This window comes from Pan paniscus, chromosome 16 (assembly GCF_029289425.2).
Source record: "Pan paniscus chromosome 16, NHGRI_mPanPan1-v2.0_pri, whole genome shotgun sequence".
Classification (NCBI taxonomy): domain Eukaryota; kingdom Metazoa; phylum Chordata; class Mammalia; order Primates; family Hominidae; genus Pan; species Pan paniscus.
Genome location: NC_073265.2, coordinates 32233364 through 32248106, shown reverse-complemented (window position 1 = coordinate 32248106; position 14743 = coordinate 32233364). Strand labels below are relative to the sequence as shown.

At 39.8% G+C, this 14743-nt stretch overlaps 1 protein-coding gene across 2 annotated transcripts in view; it reads left to right on the top strand.

Moving 5' to 3' along the window:
* The window catches only part of UBR1 (ubiquitin protein ligase E3 component n-recognin 1), a 181875-nt gene that overhangs the window by 123816 nt on the left and 43316 nt on the right, over window positions 1–14743 (top strand). For both annotated transcript variants that reach the window (XM_034938606.3, XM_055098337.2), the window contains 3 exons: window positions 2624–2721; window positions 10767–10857; window positions 11922–12070. In XM_034938606.3, coding sequence (XP_034794497.3) covers window positions 2624–2721; window positions 10767–10857; window positions 11922–12070 — 338 coding nt within the window. The remainder of the gene's footprint in view (window positions 1–2623; window positions 2722–10766; window positions 10858–11921; window positions 12071–14743) is intronic.

The following is a 14743-nucleotide window of genomic DNA, read 5'->3' as shown; positions in this document are numbered from 1 at the left end:
CCAGCCTGGGCGACAGAGCTACACTCTGTGTCAAAAATAAATAAATAAATAAAGAGTTGTTCTAATCTCTAATATTCCATGTCATTGATAAACCTAAATTGAAATTGTTTTCTTCAGCGTATGTGGTAACATGAGAAAGAATTATCTTTGATTTGAGTAATTAATATATTTTAGGCATTTTACCAAGCAAATGCTGCATTATCTTATTTAATTATCACAATAGTCTATTGAAGTAGGTACTGTTATTTCCATTTAAAGATAAGGAATTGGAGACTAGGGATAGTTTTTACTTGTCCCAAGACAGACCTAATATTCAAACCCAGACCTGACTCCAAAGCCTTACCTAACTATACAGCAGAAGACAAAGATAAAGGAAATCATAATAAAGTGACTTTCCAATTTCTTGTACAAGCCTTTTTTACACAGTGGCTCCCCCAAAATAGGATTATTAAACTATGTAAATTGTTCTCTAACAGAATATTTAGCTACTTCTTTCCTTGATGACTTTAAGGATCAGATGCTTCAGAGCAGTTCTTTCTAAATTCAGAAAACTGATCCTTAAAACTCTTAGAACTAGTTAAAGGTCTCTTAGAACTCTGGCACACTTTTAATCTATAGTAACAATTCTGTTACTCAGGATCTGAAATACATGATTATACATAGCAGTTTTATTAGATACTTCGACTTACCCATATAGTTGATTATATTTGCCTTTTTTGGATTTTAGGAAATCAGCATGAATATAATCTAAGATAGTAAAGATAAAAGCATATAAAAACTGTCAAAACTAAGATTTTGATTAAAAATGTATAATACAAACTTACGAAAAAATTTAAAACTAATAAACTGGTATCTGTAAAGAAAATTGGTTATAACCAGTCATAGTACATTTCCATTTTTTGAAAACAAAAAAAACTTCTTAGGTCAAATTTGTGCCCAGATAGGTAAATTTTGGCACAGTTCATTATATATTTTACCTTTGCTCAAGACTATTCTTTCATTAAAAAGATTCCTATTTTATTTTTAATAACACTGTTTCTGGTCCTTCTTGGTTTTTTTTTTTTTTTAGATAGGGTCTCACTGTGTGCTGGAGTGCAGTGGTGTGATCTTAGCTCATTTCAGCCTCAACCTTCTTGGGCTCAGATGATCCTTCCACCTCAGCCTCCCAAGTAGCTGGGACCACAGGCATGTGTCACCACACCCCACTAATTTTTGTATTTTTTGTAGAGACGGGGTTTCACTATGTTTCCCAGGCTGTTCTCTAACTCCTGGACTCAAGCGACCCACTCACCTCAGCCTCTCAAAGTACTGGACTACAGGCCTGAGCCACTGCACCCAGCCCTTCTTTGTTCTTAATAACAGTCTGTCTCAAGTCCCTGTCCTTACGTCCATTTTAGGAAGGAGACACTGGCAATAAAAAAATAAAACAAAATGTTGAGTAGTGAGGAATACTATGAGAAAGCTAAAGCAGTAGGTTAAAGGGCTGAAGACAGACTGGGGCATGAGGCTATTTATAGACAGAGTTGTCAGGGAGCTCTTCTCTGAGATGGTGACATTTGAACAGAGACCTGAATAAAGTGAGGAATAATCACTGCTTTTCTCTGGGAGAAAAAAATTCTAAGCACAGGCTATATCAAGAGCAAAGGCTCGGCTGGGTGTGGTGGCTCACGCCTGTAATCCCAGCACTTTGGGAGGCTGAGGCGGGCGGGTCACGAGGTCAAGAGATCGAGACCAGCCTGGCCAACGTGGTGAAACCTTGTCTCTGCTAAAAATACAAAAATTAGCTGGGCGTGGTGGCAGGCACTTGTAATCCCAGCAACTCGGGAGGCTGAGGCAGGACAATCGCTTGAACCCAGGAGGCAGAGGTTGGTTGCAGTGAGCCAAGATTGTGCTACTGCATTCCAGCCTGGCGACAGAGTGAGACTCCATCTCAAAAAAAAAAAAAAAAAAAGCAAAGGCTCCAAGTTTGGAACCCCATGATCATGTTTGAGTCACAACAGGAAGGCAACATGGAATGGAGCAAGCAAAGACCAGATCATAAAAGGGATTATGAGCAAAGATTAGGAGTTATTTGATCCTATTTACATTTTTAGAAAATTCTTCTAGCTGCTGTATGATGAATTCATACTTAAATGAAACACAAGAGTAGAAGCAGGAAGAACACTTAGGAGTCTATTTAAGTAATCCAAGTGAGGGCTGATGTGACTTGGATTAGGGGGTAGTAATGAGAGGTAGGAAGAAGTGATGAACTTGGGATATATTTGAAAGATAAAACCTGCAAGGTTAATTAATAGATTAGAATGTGGGGTGTGAGGGAATCAGAGAAATCAATGACAACACCTAGTTTTTGACTGGAGCAACTAGAATGGTGATTCTGTTTACTGACATTTACTACCTGTGGGTGATGGGCATGTGGGTGGTGACTTATTTCTTGTAAGTTTAAAATTTTCTTCCCCTTCCAAAAAGCTACATTTTTAGACACATGTTTCTGTGACCTAGGAAATTAATCTGGAGGAACTCAACTTTTTTATATGACCATTTATCCAAGGAAATAATACAAATTCAGCTTTTCCATTTGACTTTGTACCCATGGTTGTAATAATTTTTAAATATCATTTTTCAGTGAGAATGCAGATGCTCTTGCTCAACTTTTGACCCTGGCACGGTGGATACAGACTGTTCTGGCCAGAATATCAGGTTATAATATAAGACATGCTAAAGGTTTGCTTAAATTTATTTTATATTAGCTATGTGAAGATGGTGTCAGAATCTTTATTTTTTAAAATAATTATTGTGCTAAAATATGGTTTGCAAGTACAGATTTCTTGAATATCAGGAAATAGAAGTTTTTGAAGCTAAAAATAAGTGGCTTAAATTGCTTTATTAAATTTAATCGTTTTTCATACTAGGAGACAATACAGACAGTGATTATACTATCAAGTCCATCTATCTGATTATTCCAAGCAGTCAAACTGCTTAGATTTAAATCTTAGATCCAAGATTCATCTAAATCACTAAGATCCACTTACTGATTATGTGATCTTGGGCAAGTTACTTAAGCTCTGTGTGCCTCAACTTCTTATTTGCAAATCGGGGATAATAATATTATAATAGTACCTATTTTATTGGTTGAAGGATTAGCAGAGTTATTATATGTAAAGTAGAATAGTCCATGGTACATAGTAAGTGCTACATGTTAGCCATTACTATTACTAATACTATTAATATGTGGTTAGTAATGTTTGTAATAACAAAAACATTTTAAAACTGTCATCTTATTTACATATTCTTTACAGTTGTGAGACAAGTATGGCTATTAATGGAGATGTGCTTAAAAGGATAAAGTGGGAATTTTTAAAATACAGTGAGGAAAAGTTGTCTTTTGTTTAGGCCAATGGTCCCCAACCTTTTTGGCACCAAGGACCGGTTTTATGGAAGACAGTTTTTCCACGGATGAGGGGGATGGTTTTGGGATGATTCAAGTGCATTACATTTATTGTGCATTTTATTTCTATTATTATTACATTGTAATATATAATGAAATAATTATATAACTCACCATAATGTAGAATCAGTGGGAGCCCTAAGCTTGTTTTCCTGCGACTAGATGGTCCCACCTGGGGGTCATGGGAGACAGTGACAGATTGTCAGTCATTAGATTTTCATAAGGAGTGGGCAACCTAGATTCCTTACATGGGCAGTTCATAGTAGAGTTTGCACTCCTATGAGAATCTAATGTGGCTGCTGATCTGGCAGGAGGCGGAGCTCACGCGACAATGCGAGTGATGGGAAGCGGCTGTAAATTCTGATGCAGCTTTGCTCACCTGCTGCTCACCTCCTGCTGTGCAGCCCATTCCCAAGGTTCCCAACAGGCCATAGACTGGTACTCGTCCGTGGCCCTGGGGTTGAGGACCCCTGATTTAGGCAGTGAAATCAATAGGGTGAAGGCAAAGTCCAGTATTTTAAAAATTATCTTCTCATCCCCTCTTTGGATCTAAAATTGATGAAAACTATACCTAGAAAATATTCAAGAATATTTCTAGGTATTCTACTCAAAATATTTATGTCTTATTTCTACAATTCATATCTTTCTGTATTTATCCACATTTTCCCTGATTATTTTACCCTCTGTTGTGCTTTAATTATGTCCTTTCAGTTACATACTTTCAAGGAAAATGAAGGATGTATACAAAAGCTACAGAGGAAGAAATAGCGGTGATGGTTTTATTTCTCATCACCATAGTCTAAGTTACAAAGGTTTTTTGTTTGTTTTGTTGGGGGGGTTTGTTGTTTTTTTGTTTGTTTGTTTAGACAGGTCTCGCTCATCACCCAGGCTGGAGTACAGCTCACTGCAGCTTCAACTTCCTGGGCACAAGTGATCCTCCCACCTCAGCCTCCCAAGTAGCTGGAACCACAGGCTTACACCACCACACCCAGCTAATTTTTAAATTTTTTGTAGAGACAAGGTCTCGCTATGTTGCCCAGACTGGTCTCAAACTCCTGGACTCAAGCAGTCCTCCTACCTCAGCCTCCCAGAGTACCAGGATTACAGGCATGAGCCAGTGTGCCCAGCCTAAGTTATCATACAAAGTTTTATGTTCCCTGCCTCGTTGACCTCATATGTGTGCATGTTACGCAGTTAAGAATGATACAAGAGGAAATAGCATTAACAGCCAGATTTTATAGTATAAAACAATAGGACTCATAGGATTTTTAAGAAGGAATTGATCAGTAGGGGCTGAAGTAGTAAGGGAAGATGTCATGGAAAAAATGAGATTCGATTTGACCTTGTATAAAATTTGGATGTGTGGTAGGGATAAAGGAGAACCCAGGTGGAAAACAGAAATGTTTTTAGGGAACTGTGAGCGTGGCATTTTCAGAGACATTGAAAAAGCCTGGCCTACCTTAGTTGAGAGTACACAGTGGGGAACAGTGGAGAATATGGGGCAGTTGTGGAGGTTTGTAAGAATTTGGACTTGGTCATTTAGAAACACAGAATGATGGAAGACAACAGTCAGCAATGAATGAGTCTGGCAACGTCCTGTCAGTTTCCCCTCCTCCTTCATTTTATAACAAAACCTTTACCACAAGTGCTAATGAGATAACAATCTGTTGGGTGGAAAACTCTTCTAACAGAAGAACTTATATTTGCTAAGAATTGATTTTTGGCATGTACTTAACTACTTTGCTACTTGTGTTTGTTTGTTTGTTTGTTTGTTTGTTTTGAGACGGAGTCTCGCTCTGTCGCCCAGGCTGGAGTGCAGTGGCGTGATCTCGGCTCACTGCAAGCTCCACCTCCCGGGTTCACGCGATTCTCTTGCCTCAACCTCTCGAGTAGCTGGGACTACAGGCGCCTGCCACCGTGCCCAGCTAATTTTTTTTTTTTTTTTTTTTTTTTTTAGTAGAGACGGGGTTTCACCGTGTTAGCCAGGATGGTCTTGATCTCCTGACCTTGTGATCCACCCGCCTCGGCCTCCCAAAGTGCTGGGATTACAGGCGTGAGCCACCGTGCCCAGCCTTTGCTACTTGTTTTAAGCACCGAGAAGCAATTCAGTACAAGAGATTCTTCTTAATTTTTATAGTAATTTAAAATGACTTTGACATATGTGAATTTAGTTTCTTTTTATTTAAAAAAATGTAGAATGACATGTTGGTTTTACGTCATGATTTTTAGGTCTCAAAAATTCAGCCTTAAATCAGTTTTTTTATTGTTATTTTGGCCTCTAAATGTTTAATTGGAGGTCTCAAACATGGCATTAAGTAGAAATATCACTTTATTAGCAGTAGGACCTCTGTGACCGTCTAAAGAAGCATAAGAGTGATTAGTATCTTTTAAACATTCACTAATTTACTTAGAAGCCTATATTTTTAAGGGAAGAAAATACTGAACATAAGCTAAGGAAAAACTATTGAAATAAAGAACTTTAAAAAAGAAATCATGGAATGATTAAAAATTTTTGAGCAAGTGACTAGCATTTATTCTGGTAGCTTTTTAGTGTGGGAGTGGTGCCGCAGATAGATTGGAAGAGTGAGGAGATAACTCAAGAAGATTAATCAGGAATCAATTGCACTGGTCCTACCATGACATGGTGAGAGGTGGTGGTATTAATAGTAAGCATTGACAAGTTTGCTCTGAATGCTTATTGAATGACTAATTGTTTGGGGGAAAGAAACAGCCAAGAGATTGTAAAGGAAGGATTGCAGAGAATGTGTAAGCATTTTATCTATATTGCCTACAAATATGGGGAGGTTAGGAGAAAAGACAGATAGTAAATTCAGTTTCTATTTATTTTCATGCTGTGTTGTTTTGGTACATAAGTAGAATTAAACAAAAACATAGTGATAGTGGGAGATAGTTTTATGGCTGGTCAAGTCATCCTAATAAATAAGGACTTAGAGAATTTTTAAAATTAAGCTTGATTTAGTAATATGTTCTACAGAAGTTTGTTCCTATTGGAGAATATATTTTTATCAAATGCCCATGGATTTTTTTTTTTTTTTTTTTTTTTGAGACAGCATCTTGCTGTGTTGCCCAGGCTGATCTTGAACTCCTGACCTCAAGTGATTCTCCCACCATGGCTTCCCAAAGTGTTTGGATTATAGGTGTGAGCCACTGTGCCTGGCCTTTCCATGGATTATTAATAACAGATTGGTTAATAAATTAGGCCATGTAAGAATCTCAATAGTTTTCAAAAAGGGAAATTATGTACGATACTTATACTATCCACAATACAATAAAATAATACTTAACAAAAGAGAGCTCAAAAACCTAACAAATTAGGAATTTTAAAATACTGTTCCATGTAACTGTTGAATGCAAGGAAAAAGCTAGAGAGAGATGGAGAAATCAGTGACTATTTAGCAATTAACAATGAGAACAACACAGATCAAATCCATGGAGTATGGCCAAAACCATGCTTAGAAGACAGCTCATAGCCCAAAAGAGACAATGCTCAGATTGGGTTTATTCTAACAGTGCCTTGATGGAAACTTCTTAAATGAATAGGTTAAAGATGAAAACTAATATGGTCATTACAGCCTTTTTTTTTTTTGAGATGGAGTCTCGCTCTGCCCCCCAGGCTGGAGTGCCGTGGTGAGATTTTGGCTCACTGCAACCACCGCCTCCCAGGTGTAAGCAATTCTCGTGCCTCAGCCTCCTGAGTAGTTGGTTGCCCGCCACCAACACCTGGCTTGTCATTGTAACTTTTTAAAAGACATTTCAAGCTGGGTGCAGTGGCTCACGCTTGTAATTGCAGCACTTTGGGAGGCCGAGGCAGGCAGATCTCTTGAGGCCAGGAGTTCAAGACCAGCCCGGCCAACATGGTGAAACCCCGTCTCTACTAAAAATACAAAAATTACCCAGGCTTGGTGGCCCGCGCCTGTAATCCCAGCTACTCGGATGGTTGAAGCAGGAGAATCTGAGGCATGAACCGGGGAGGTGGAGGTTGCAGTGAGCCGAGATTGCACCACTGTACTCTAGCCTGGGTGATACAGCGAGACTCTGTCTTTAAAAAAAAAAGAAAGACATTTCATAAAATCCAATCTCTAATTCCTCATACTTTCACAGGATACAAAAAAACCACAGCAGCTGAAGTCTCTGAAAAGTAGACTAGCAGGCAGATGGGAACTAAAGTCAAAATTTAAGAATTATCATTACAGGTAGTGAGTTTCCTGAGGCTTTTTCTTCCTTTATTTCCCAACTTTCACTCAAGAACAGCTGAGTCCTAGAACTGTACAAGAAGCATGAACAGGAAAAATCCATGAGAAATGCCATCTCTTTCTGGTCAGAGGATCAGGAAAAGAAGCCCCTCATAGCCAGAATATAAAAGGAGTGTGTTTATTTTATTTTTCCTCTGGTCTTCTCCCAAGGCCAGCCTCAGGCATAGAGCTGCACAGCCATGGTGGCCATGCAGATGCCCATAATCTCAAGAGAAAACCAGTCTCTCTGGTGAGGAACTGGGAAAAGGAGCTCCTGTGTTCCAAAGAGTACAAGGTTAATCTTCATCATTTTTTTCTGTCTTTGCCTCGTGGCTTCACGCCAAGGGCATCCGCAGTCATAAATCTGACTGACAGCATGGGAGACTAAAACTGAGAAAAACATGTCATTCTGGCCAGAGAAACTGGGGAAAAGGGCCCTTTGGAGCTAGAAAGTGGGAGGGCTGGGGTGGGAAATCCCCAAGAGGAGAGAACTATAGAAGGGGAGTCTCATATTTTTGAGGTCCACACAAGTCCTGGGCTCACCTCCAAGCTGCACATGTGCAGAATAGGCTCAAAGAGGCATAGCCAAAGTTTTGAGAAGTAAGCTTCATTTAAACCATCACTCAAGTCCCAGACTAACCCCCCGAGGAGTACATGTGCTGGGCAGATCAAAACACCACAGCACAGGCTCTGAAAACTAACATTGGAATCACCATCCACAGAGGATGAGACAGAACTTGTTGAACCTGAGTTTATTGCCTTCTAAAACACTTTAAAACTGTTCATGTTTCCAGAGGTTTTTAACAGAACCAGAACCTCCCAATGTAATATTCCAAATATACAAGATAATATCCAGAATTACTTCACATACAAAGAACCAGAAAAATCTGACCAATTCTCAAGGGAGAAACAACCAAATGCCAATCCTGAGATGTTTTAAATGTTAAACTTATCGAAGAGTTTTAAAGCAGCTAGTTAGCCTTAAACATAAGGTGAAGGTAAACACTCTTGAAAGAGTTGAAAGATAGAAGTTATCAGAAAAATAGGAACTAAAAAAACCAACCGTATGGAGATAATAGAATTGAAAAAATACTGGATGAAACAAAAATTAACTGGATGTGCTCAATAGTAAACTAGAAGGCTGAGCACAGTGGCTCAGGCCTATAATAACAGCACTGTGGGAGGTTCAGACAGGAAGATCACTTGAGGCCAGGAATTCAAGACCAGCCTGGGCAATATAATAAGACCCCATCTCTAAAAAAATAAAAAATAATAATAATAAAAATTAGATCTGTTTGGTGGTGTGTGCCTATAGTCCTAGGTACTTGGGAGGCTGAGGAGAGGATCGCTTGAGCCCAGGAGTTTGAAGTTACAGTGAGCTATAATCATGCCACTGCAGTCCAGCCTGGGCAACACAGCAAGGCTATGTTGTTTCAAAAATACATATACTAGACTGGAGATGAGGTAAAGTGTCCATGAATGTGAAATTAGGTCAGTGGAAATTATTCAGTCTGGAGAACAGACAGAAAAGAGATGGGGGACAAAAAAATATAACCTTAGGGGTCTATGGGACAATTTTTTTTTTCAACCTGACATTTGTGTCATTGAAGTCCCAAAAGGAAGGGAAAAATAATGCAGAAAAAATATTTGAAGAAATAATTGGTTGAAAATTTCCCAAATTTGGTGAAAGACAAATTTGTAGATTCAAGAAGTTCAGTAAATCTCAAGCAGATAAGAAAACCACACTCAGACACATCATAAAGCAAACTGCTGAAAACAAAAAATAAAGAGCCAGGCACAGTGGTGCATGTCTGTAGTCCCAGCTATTTGGGAGGCTGAGGTGGGAGGATGCTTTGAGCCCAGGAAATTGAAGCCAACCGGCAAAACATAGCGAGACCTCATCTTTTTTTTTTTTTGAGATGGTGTGTCGCTCTGTCGCCCAGGCTGGAGTGCAGTGGTGCGATCTCGGCTCACTGCAGACTCCACCCCCTGGGTTCAAGTGATTCTTCTGCCTCAGCCTCTCAGGTAACTGGGATTACAGGCGCCCGCCACCATGCCAGGCTAATTTTTTGTATTTTTAGTAGAGATGAGGTTTCACCATGTTGGCCAGGCTGGTTTTGAACTCCTGACCTCAATTGATCCTCTCACTGCGGCCTCCCAAAGTGCTAGGATTACAGGTTTGAGCCATCATGCCCAGCTAAGACCTCATCTCTTGAAAAAAAAAAAAAAGATTAAAAATCTTGAAAGCAACCAGAGAAAAACAACCCATTTCATGTCGGGAAATAGCATTTGAATTTGACAAGGAAATGGAGCTACAGAAAGGTTTCGTTTTCACACAAGGTTGCAGTAACAGTAAGTGGCAGAGCTAGGATTCAAACCCAGGAAGCTTGGCTTCAGATCATTTACTCTTATTCACTAACATATGCTGCCTTATCAAGAGAACATTTATGCAGTCATTAAAAATGGCAAAATAGAGGGAAAGTTACTGTTATAGAAAGATGTTCATGATCTATTAGGTGCAAAGGCAAGATGCAGGCTAGTATTATGTCATCCTCTTAAAAAAATTCTATATATGTAATATTTATATGGGGAACAGAAGAATATCACCCAAATGTTAACTGTGGTTATCTGGATGGCGAAACTTCAGTTAATCATTCATTGCTTATTAGCATATTCCAAGTTTCCTAAAATGATCATGTATAGTATTAAAAAGCTAGAAAGCTTGGGCACAGTGGCTCATGTCTGTAATCCCAGCACTTTGGTAGGCCAAGGTGGGAGGATCTCTTAAGGAGTTCAAGACCAGCTTGGCCAGCAGAGGAAGACCCCATCTTTACAAAAAAATTGTTTAAAAACTAGGCAGGCATGGTGGCACATGCCTGTAGTCACTTGGGAGGCGGAGATTGGGAGGATCGCTTGAGCCTGGGAGATGGAAGCTACAGATGATCATGCCACTGTGCTCCAGCATGGGTGACAGAGTGAGACTGTCAAAAATAAATAAATGCTAGAAAACTGTATGTCAGACTAAACTCATTCATGATTTTTCTTTCTTTTTCCTTTTAATTTATAAGGAGAAAACCCAATTCCTATTTTCTTTAATCAAGGAATGGGAGATTCTACTTTGGAGTTCCATTCCATCCTGAGTTTTGGCGTTGAGTCTTCGTAAGTATCTAAATAGTTAAGAGAACTTTGTAAATGATTGTGAAAATAAGAGTAGGAAACAGTGTAGGCTTCCATCTTTCCTTACTTTTTTATTTGTAAAATAGTTTATCCCATTATCTTGTTTCTTTCTCTTGTTTGTTTTATTTGTATTAACAAAATGAAGTGGTTTGAGATATTAAAGTAATATATATTAAGGTGAACTATGCCTCTGAGTAACCATTTTTAACCAACAAAAATGCCAGTTCTCTGTGGCCCTACAAGAGGATCAAAAATGCCAATTCTGTCTGGTCCTACAAGAGGACCAGAATTATGAGACTTCATTTAAAATTACATCTAACTTGCTTTGTGACTTTCTGAAAAGTCTCAGGTCACTCCATGCCACCACCCGTTCATTTTTCTTGCATGTAAAATTGAGGCAATGGCCTTCTATCCTGCCTCATTAGGTTATTGGAGAGATGTAATGTACCCAAATCAGGTATTATTATTTCATTAATATTGAGTATCCAGGGTAGTTTTTCTAGTTGTGATCCTTGTTTATCTATCCCATTGCTACTGAAAATACTTGTTACAAATGGAAGTTCAGAAAACTGGAAATTATCATTCCAGGTACATGGTATTATATCACACATACACACAACACAAACACATACACATACCTATCAACACAAAAGTACTTCTTTGGTTCCTTTTCCAAGCATCAAAACTTGTTACGTTAGATCTGTTCCTCTGAATTTTATTCTTTCTGTGTTCAGTCTGGTTTTTAATTAGAACCTGAACCCCTTCTAGCTGTGAGCATTTGCTGCATCTTTTACAGGAAGTGAAGTTATGTAGGTCATTAGCATTTTATAAGAGCTGTTTCTCTACCTTTAGAAAATACAGTTCTGCTCTTCCAATTTTTTTCCAACTGAATAAATCTTTGGAGGCTCTAATCTCTAATTTGGCAAAGAGCAGTTTACTTATGTTGAAAGCAGTTAAATTGTTTCTATTGCTTCAGGACTTAATTGGACTTCTTACTAAGTAGCTCCTTTTACTAAATCATACAAATTTTCTTGTTTTATTTATAGGATTAAATATTCAAATAGCATCAAGGAAATGGTTATTCTCTTTGCCACAACAATTTATAGAATTGGATTGAAAGTGCCGCCTGATGAAACGGATCCTCGAGTCCCCATGCTGACCTGGAGCACCTGTGCTTTCACTATCCAGGCAATTGGTAAAGCTCATAAGAAAACTGGTTTGGAGGTTTCAGTGAGAATTAACTTTGATCATTCATTCTTAAATTCTTTTTTTCACTGATGGCCCAGAATAATTTGACTTGTATGAAGACTATTAGTATTTCAGTGTATTAGTGTGGCTTATGCCATTTGGTCTGATAATTTTTTTATGTTGATCTCTTTTTAACTATGATTGTGGCCATATGCAACATAAGTTAAAAAAAATATTTTTAAAAAGCTGGGCACGGTGGATTATGCCTGGGAGGCTGAGCTTTGGGAGGCTGAGGTGGGAGGATAACTTGAGAGCAGGAGTTTGAGACCAGCCTGGGCAATACAGCAAGATTGTCTACAAAAAATTAGCCAGGTGTGGTGGTATGCACCTGTAATCCTAGGTAATCAGGAAGCTGAAGTGGGAAGATCATTTGAGTCCAGGAGTTTGAGGCTGCAGTGAGCCATGGTTGCACCACTGCACTCCAGCCTGGGCAACAGAGTGAGACCCTGTCTCTAAAAAGTGTGTGTGTGTTCACACACACACACACATATATTCCTTTAGTATCTATATTAAAGGAACAGCATGATGTAAGTTATAGAGGTTCAAGGAAAAAAGAAAAGAATCAACTCAGAAGTGTTCAGTAATTTTTCTTTCTTTTATAGTTTGAGAGAAGAAGTGAGGGGAAACCAAAGTCACCTAAAAATTAACGGAAAGGGGAAAGGAAGACTGAGGCAGTTTAAGAGAGATTAGCAGGCAGAAACCAGCTCTAAAGGGAAGCCTACTATCAAATTCTCTGCCATATTGAAAATTTTGCACAGAAAAATGTAGCAGTGAGGGATCACTTAGATTTTTTAAGTTAGTGCATTTGTTCGTTATAGGGACAAGGTGCAATATTACATGGAAAAAATTAAGAATGGTGATTCTTCCCTATCTTTATCGAAGCCAACTTTGATTTCCCTTTCAATATATATATTTTTGGTAATTGTTTTTAATGGAGTCCATTATATTTTCTTCATTTAAATGTATTTTTGTAACAAGACACTTATATTTCATAATTTGAATTAAGTAGCATGAAGCCATATTTTTTTTTTTTTTTGAGACAGAGTCTCGCTCTATTGGCAGACTGGAGTGCAGTGGCACAATCTCGGCTCACCACACCCTCCGCCTCCCAGATTCAAGCAATTCTCCTGCCTCAGGCTCCCGAGTAGCTGGGACTACAGGTGCGCGCCACCACGCCCAGCCAATTTTTGTATTTTTAGTAGAGACGGGGTTTCACCATATTGGCCAGGATGGTCTCGATCTCTTGACCTCGTGATCTCCCGCCTCGGCCTCCCAAAGTGCTGGGATTACAGGCGTGAGCCACCACACCCGGCCTTGAAGCCACATTTTTTCCCAAAGCCTTCCTACATACTATCATTAGTTTCTTAATAGAGTTTAAGAGTCACTTTCAGTGCCTTGGCAAAGGCAGGTTCCAGGCCACGGGCACCTGCCCTTCGCAGACCCCCTACCGGTGCCCTCAGAGGGCTCCTATGAGTGGGTTCATTGGCCTTGGCCCAGTGAGCCCCCGCCTACATTGATCTTAAGCCCATAGAGAGGGCCCATCCCGGCTCTGCCCCTGCCGGGATCCAGTTGCTGCCCCAGGGGGACTGATGGGCAAAGCCGCCCCTGTGGCTAGGCTGTGACCATCCTTGTCAGAGCCAGACTGCGGTTGGACATCTTGGGCCAAGCCCAGCACCATGCAGGGGCATGGGAGCTGAGGAAGCGCCGCTCAGGAGCTGGAGTCACCACTCCACCGTGTGCCTTCCAAGGATACCCAGGGGGTCAGTGGGCTGGCGGCTTCCTGCTGCTCCCTTTCAGAGTCAAAGCACAGATCCTCAGGGTGGGCTCAGGGGCCGAGGCAGCCCAGGGAAGCTCCGGGTGGGGACCGTGTCTTCCTGGGGTTGGTGCCCTCTGGCCGGGACCCTTTGCTGGCCCATGGTCCCCGGGTACTGCCGTGGCGTGGCCTCCCACCTGTCTGCCTGGTGGAGGGAGCTGTGGGGGTGGGGACGTGACTGAATAAAGCCACTGTGGGTGGATGTGCTTGGGGGAGAAAAAGTCACTTCCAAACCTGTTAGACTTAAATCATGGGTATAGGATAATACATCAGTTTATATTTGCTATGATTCAATCAAATGGGATATAGGAAAGGTGAGGTTTATATAAAATAGAGTCTGAACAAATTGATAAGAAATGTAAAGCATTCTTGTGGAGTCATGACATGCTAAGTCTCTTCAGACTTTCAGTGAAGCTATTTCACACTTTACTATTTTGGGGAAGATAAGCATTAGGAAATCAAGAATTTATATTTAGACCTTGAACATTAAAAAGGGGGCACAGTCTGTTATAAAGGAGATAGGAAATTCACTGCTGATAGAGCTGAATCTTTCATATGTGGTTCTATAATCTAGTAATTGGATTCCATTTGATTAATATCATATTGTGTTCACTATTGTGCTTTTTCTATCAAGCAGGCATAATGCTCTACTTTATTCTTAGTACATAAACAACTAACTTATCTCAATCCCTGTGGAGATGGAGAGATATGTACAGAATGCATTGGCATAGGATAATAGTTGAGGAATCAAAACAAAGCGTCCTTTGAATTGCTGTTTATGCAAAGATGAAAAAAAATGCTTCCACA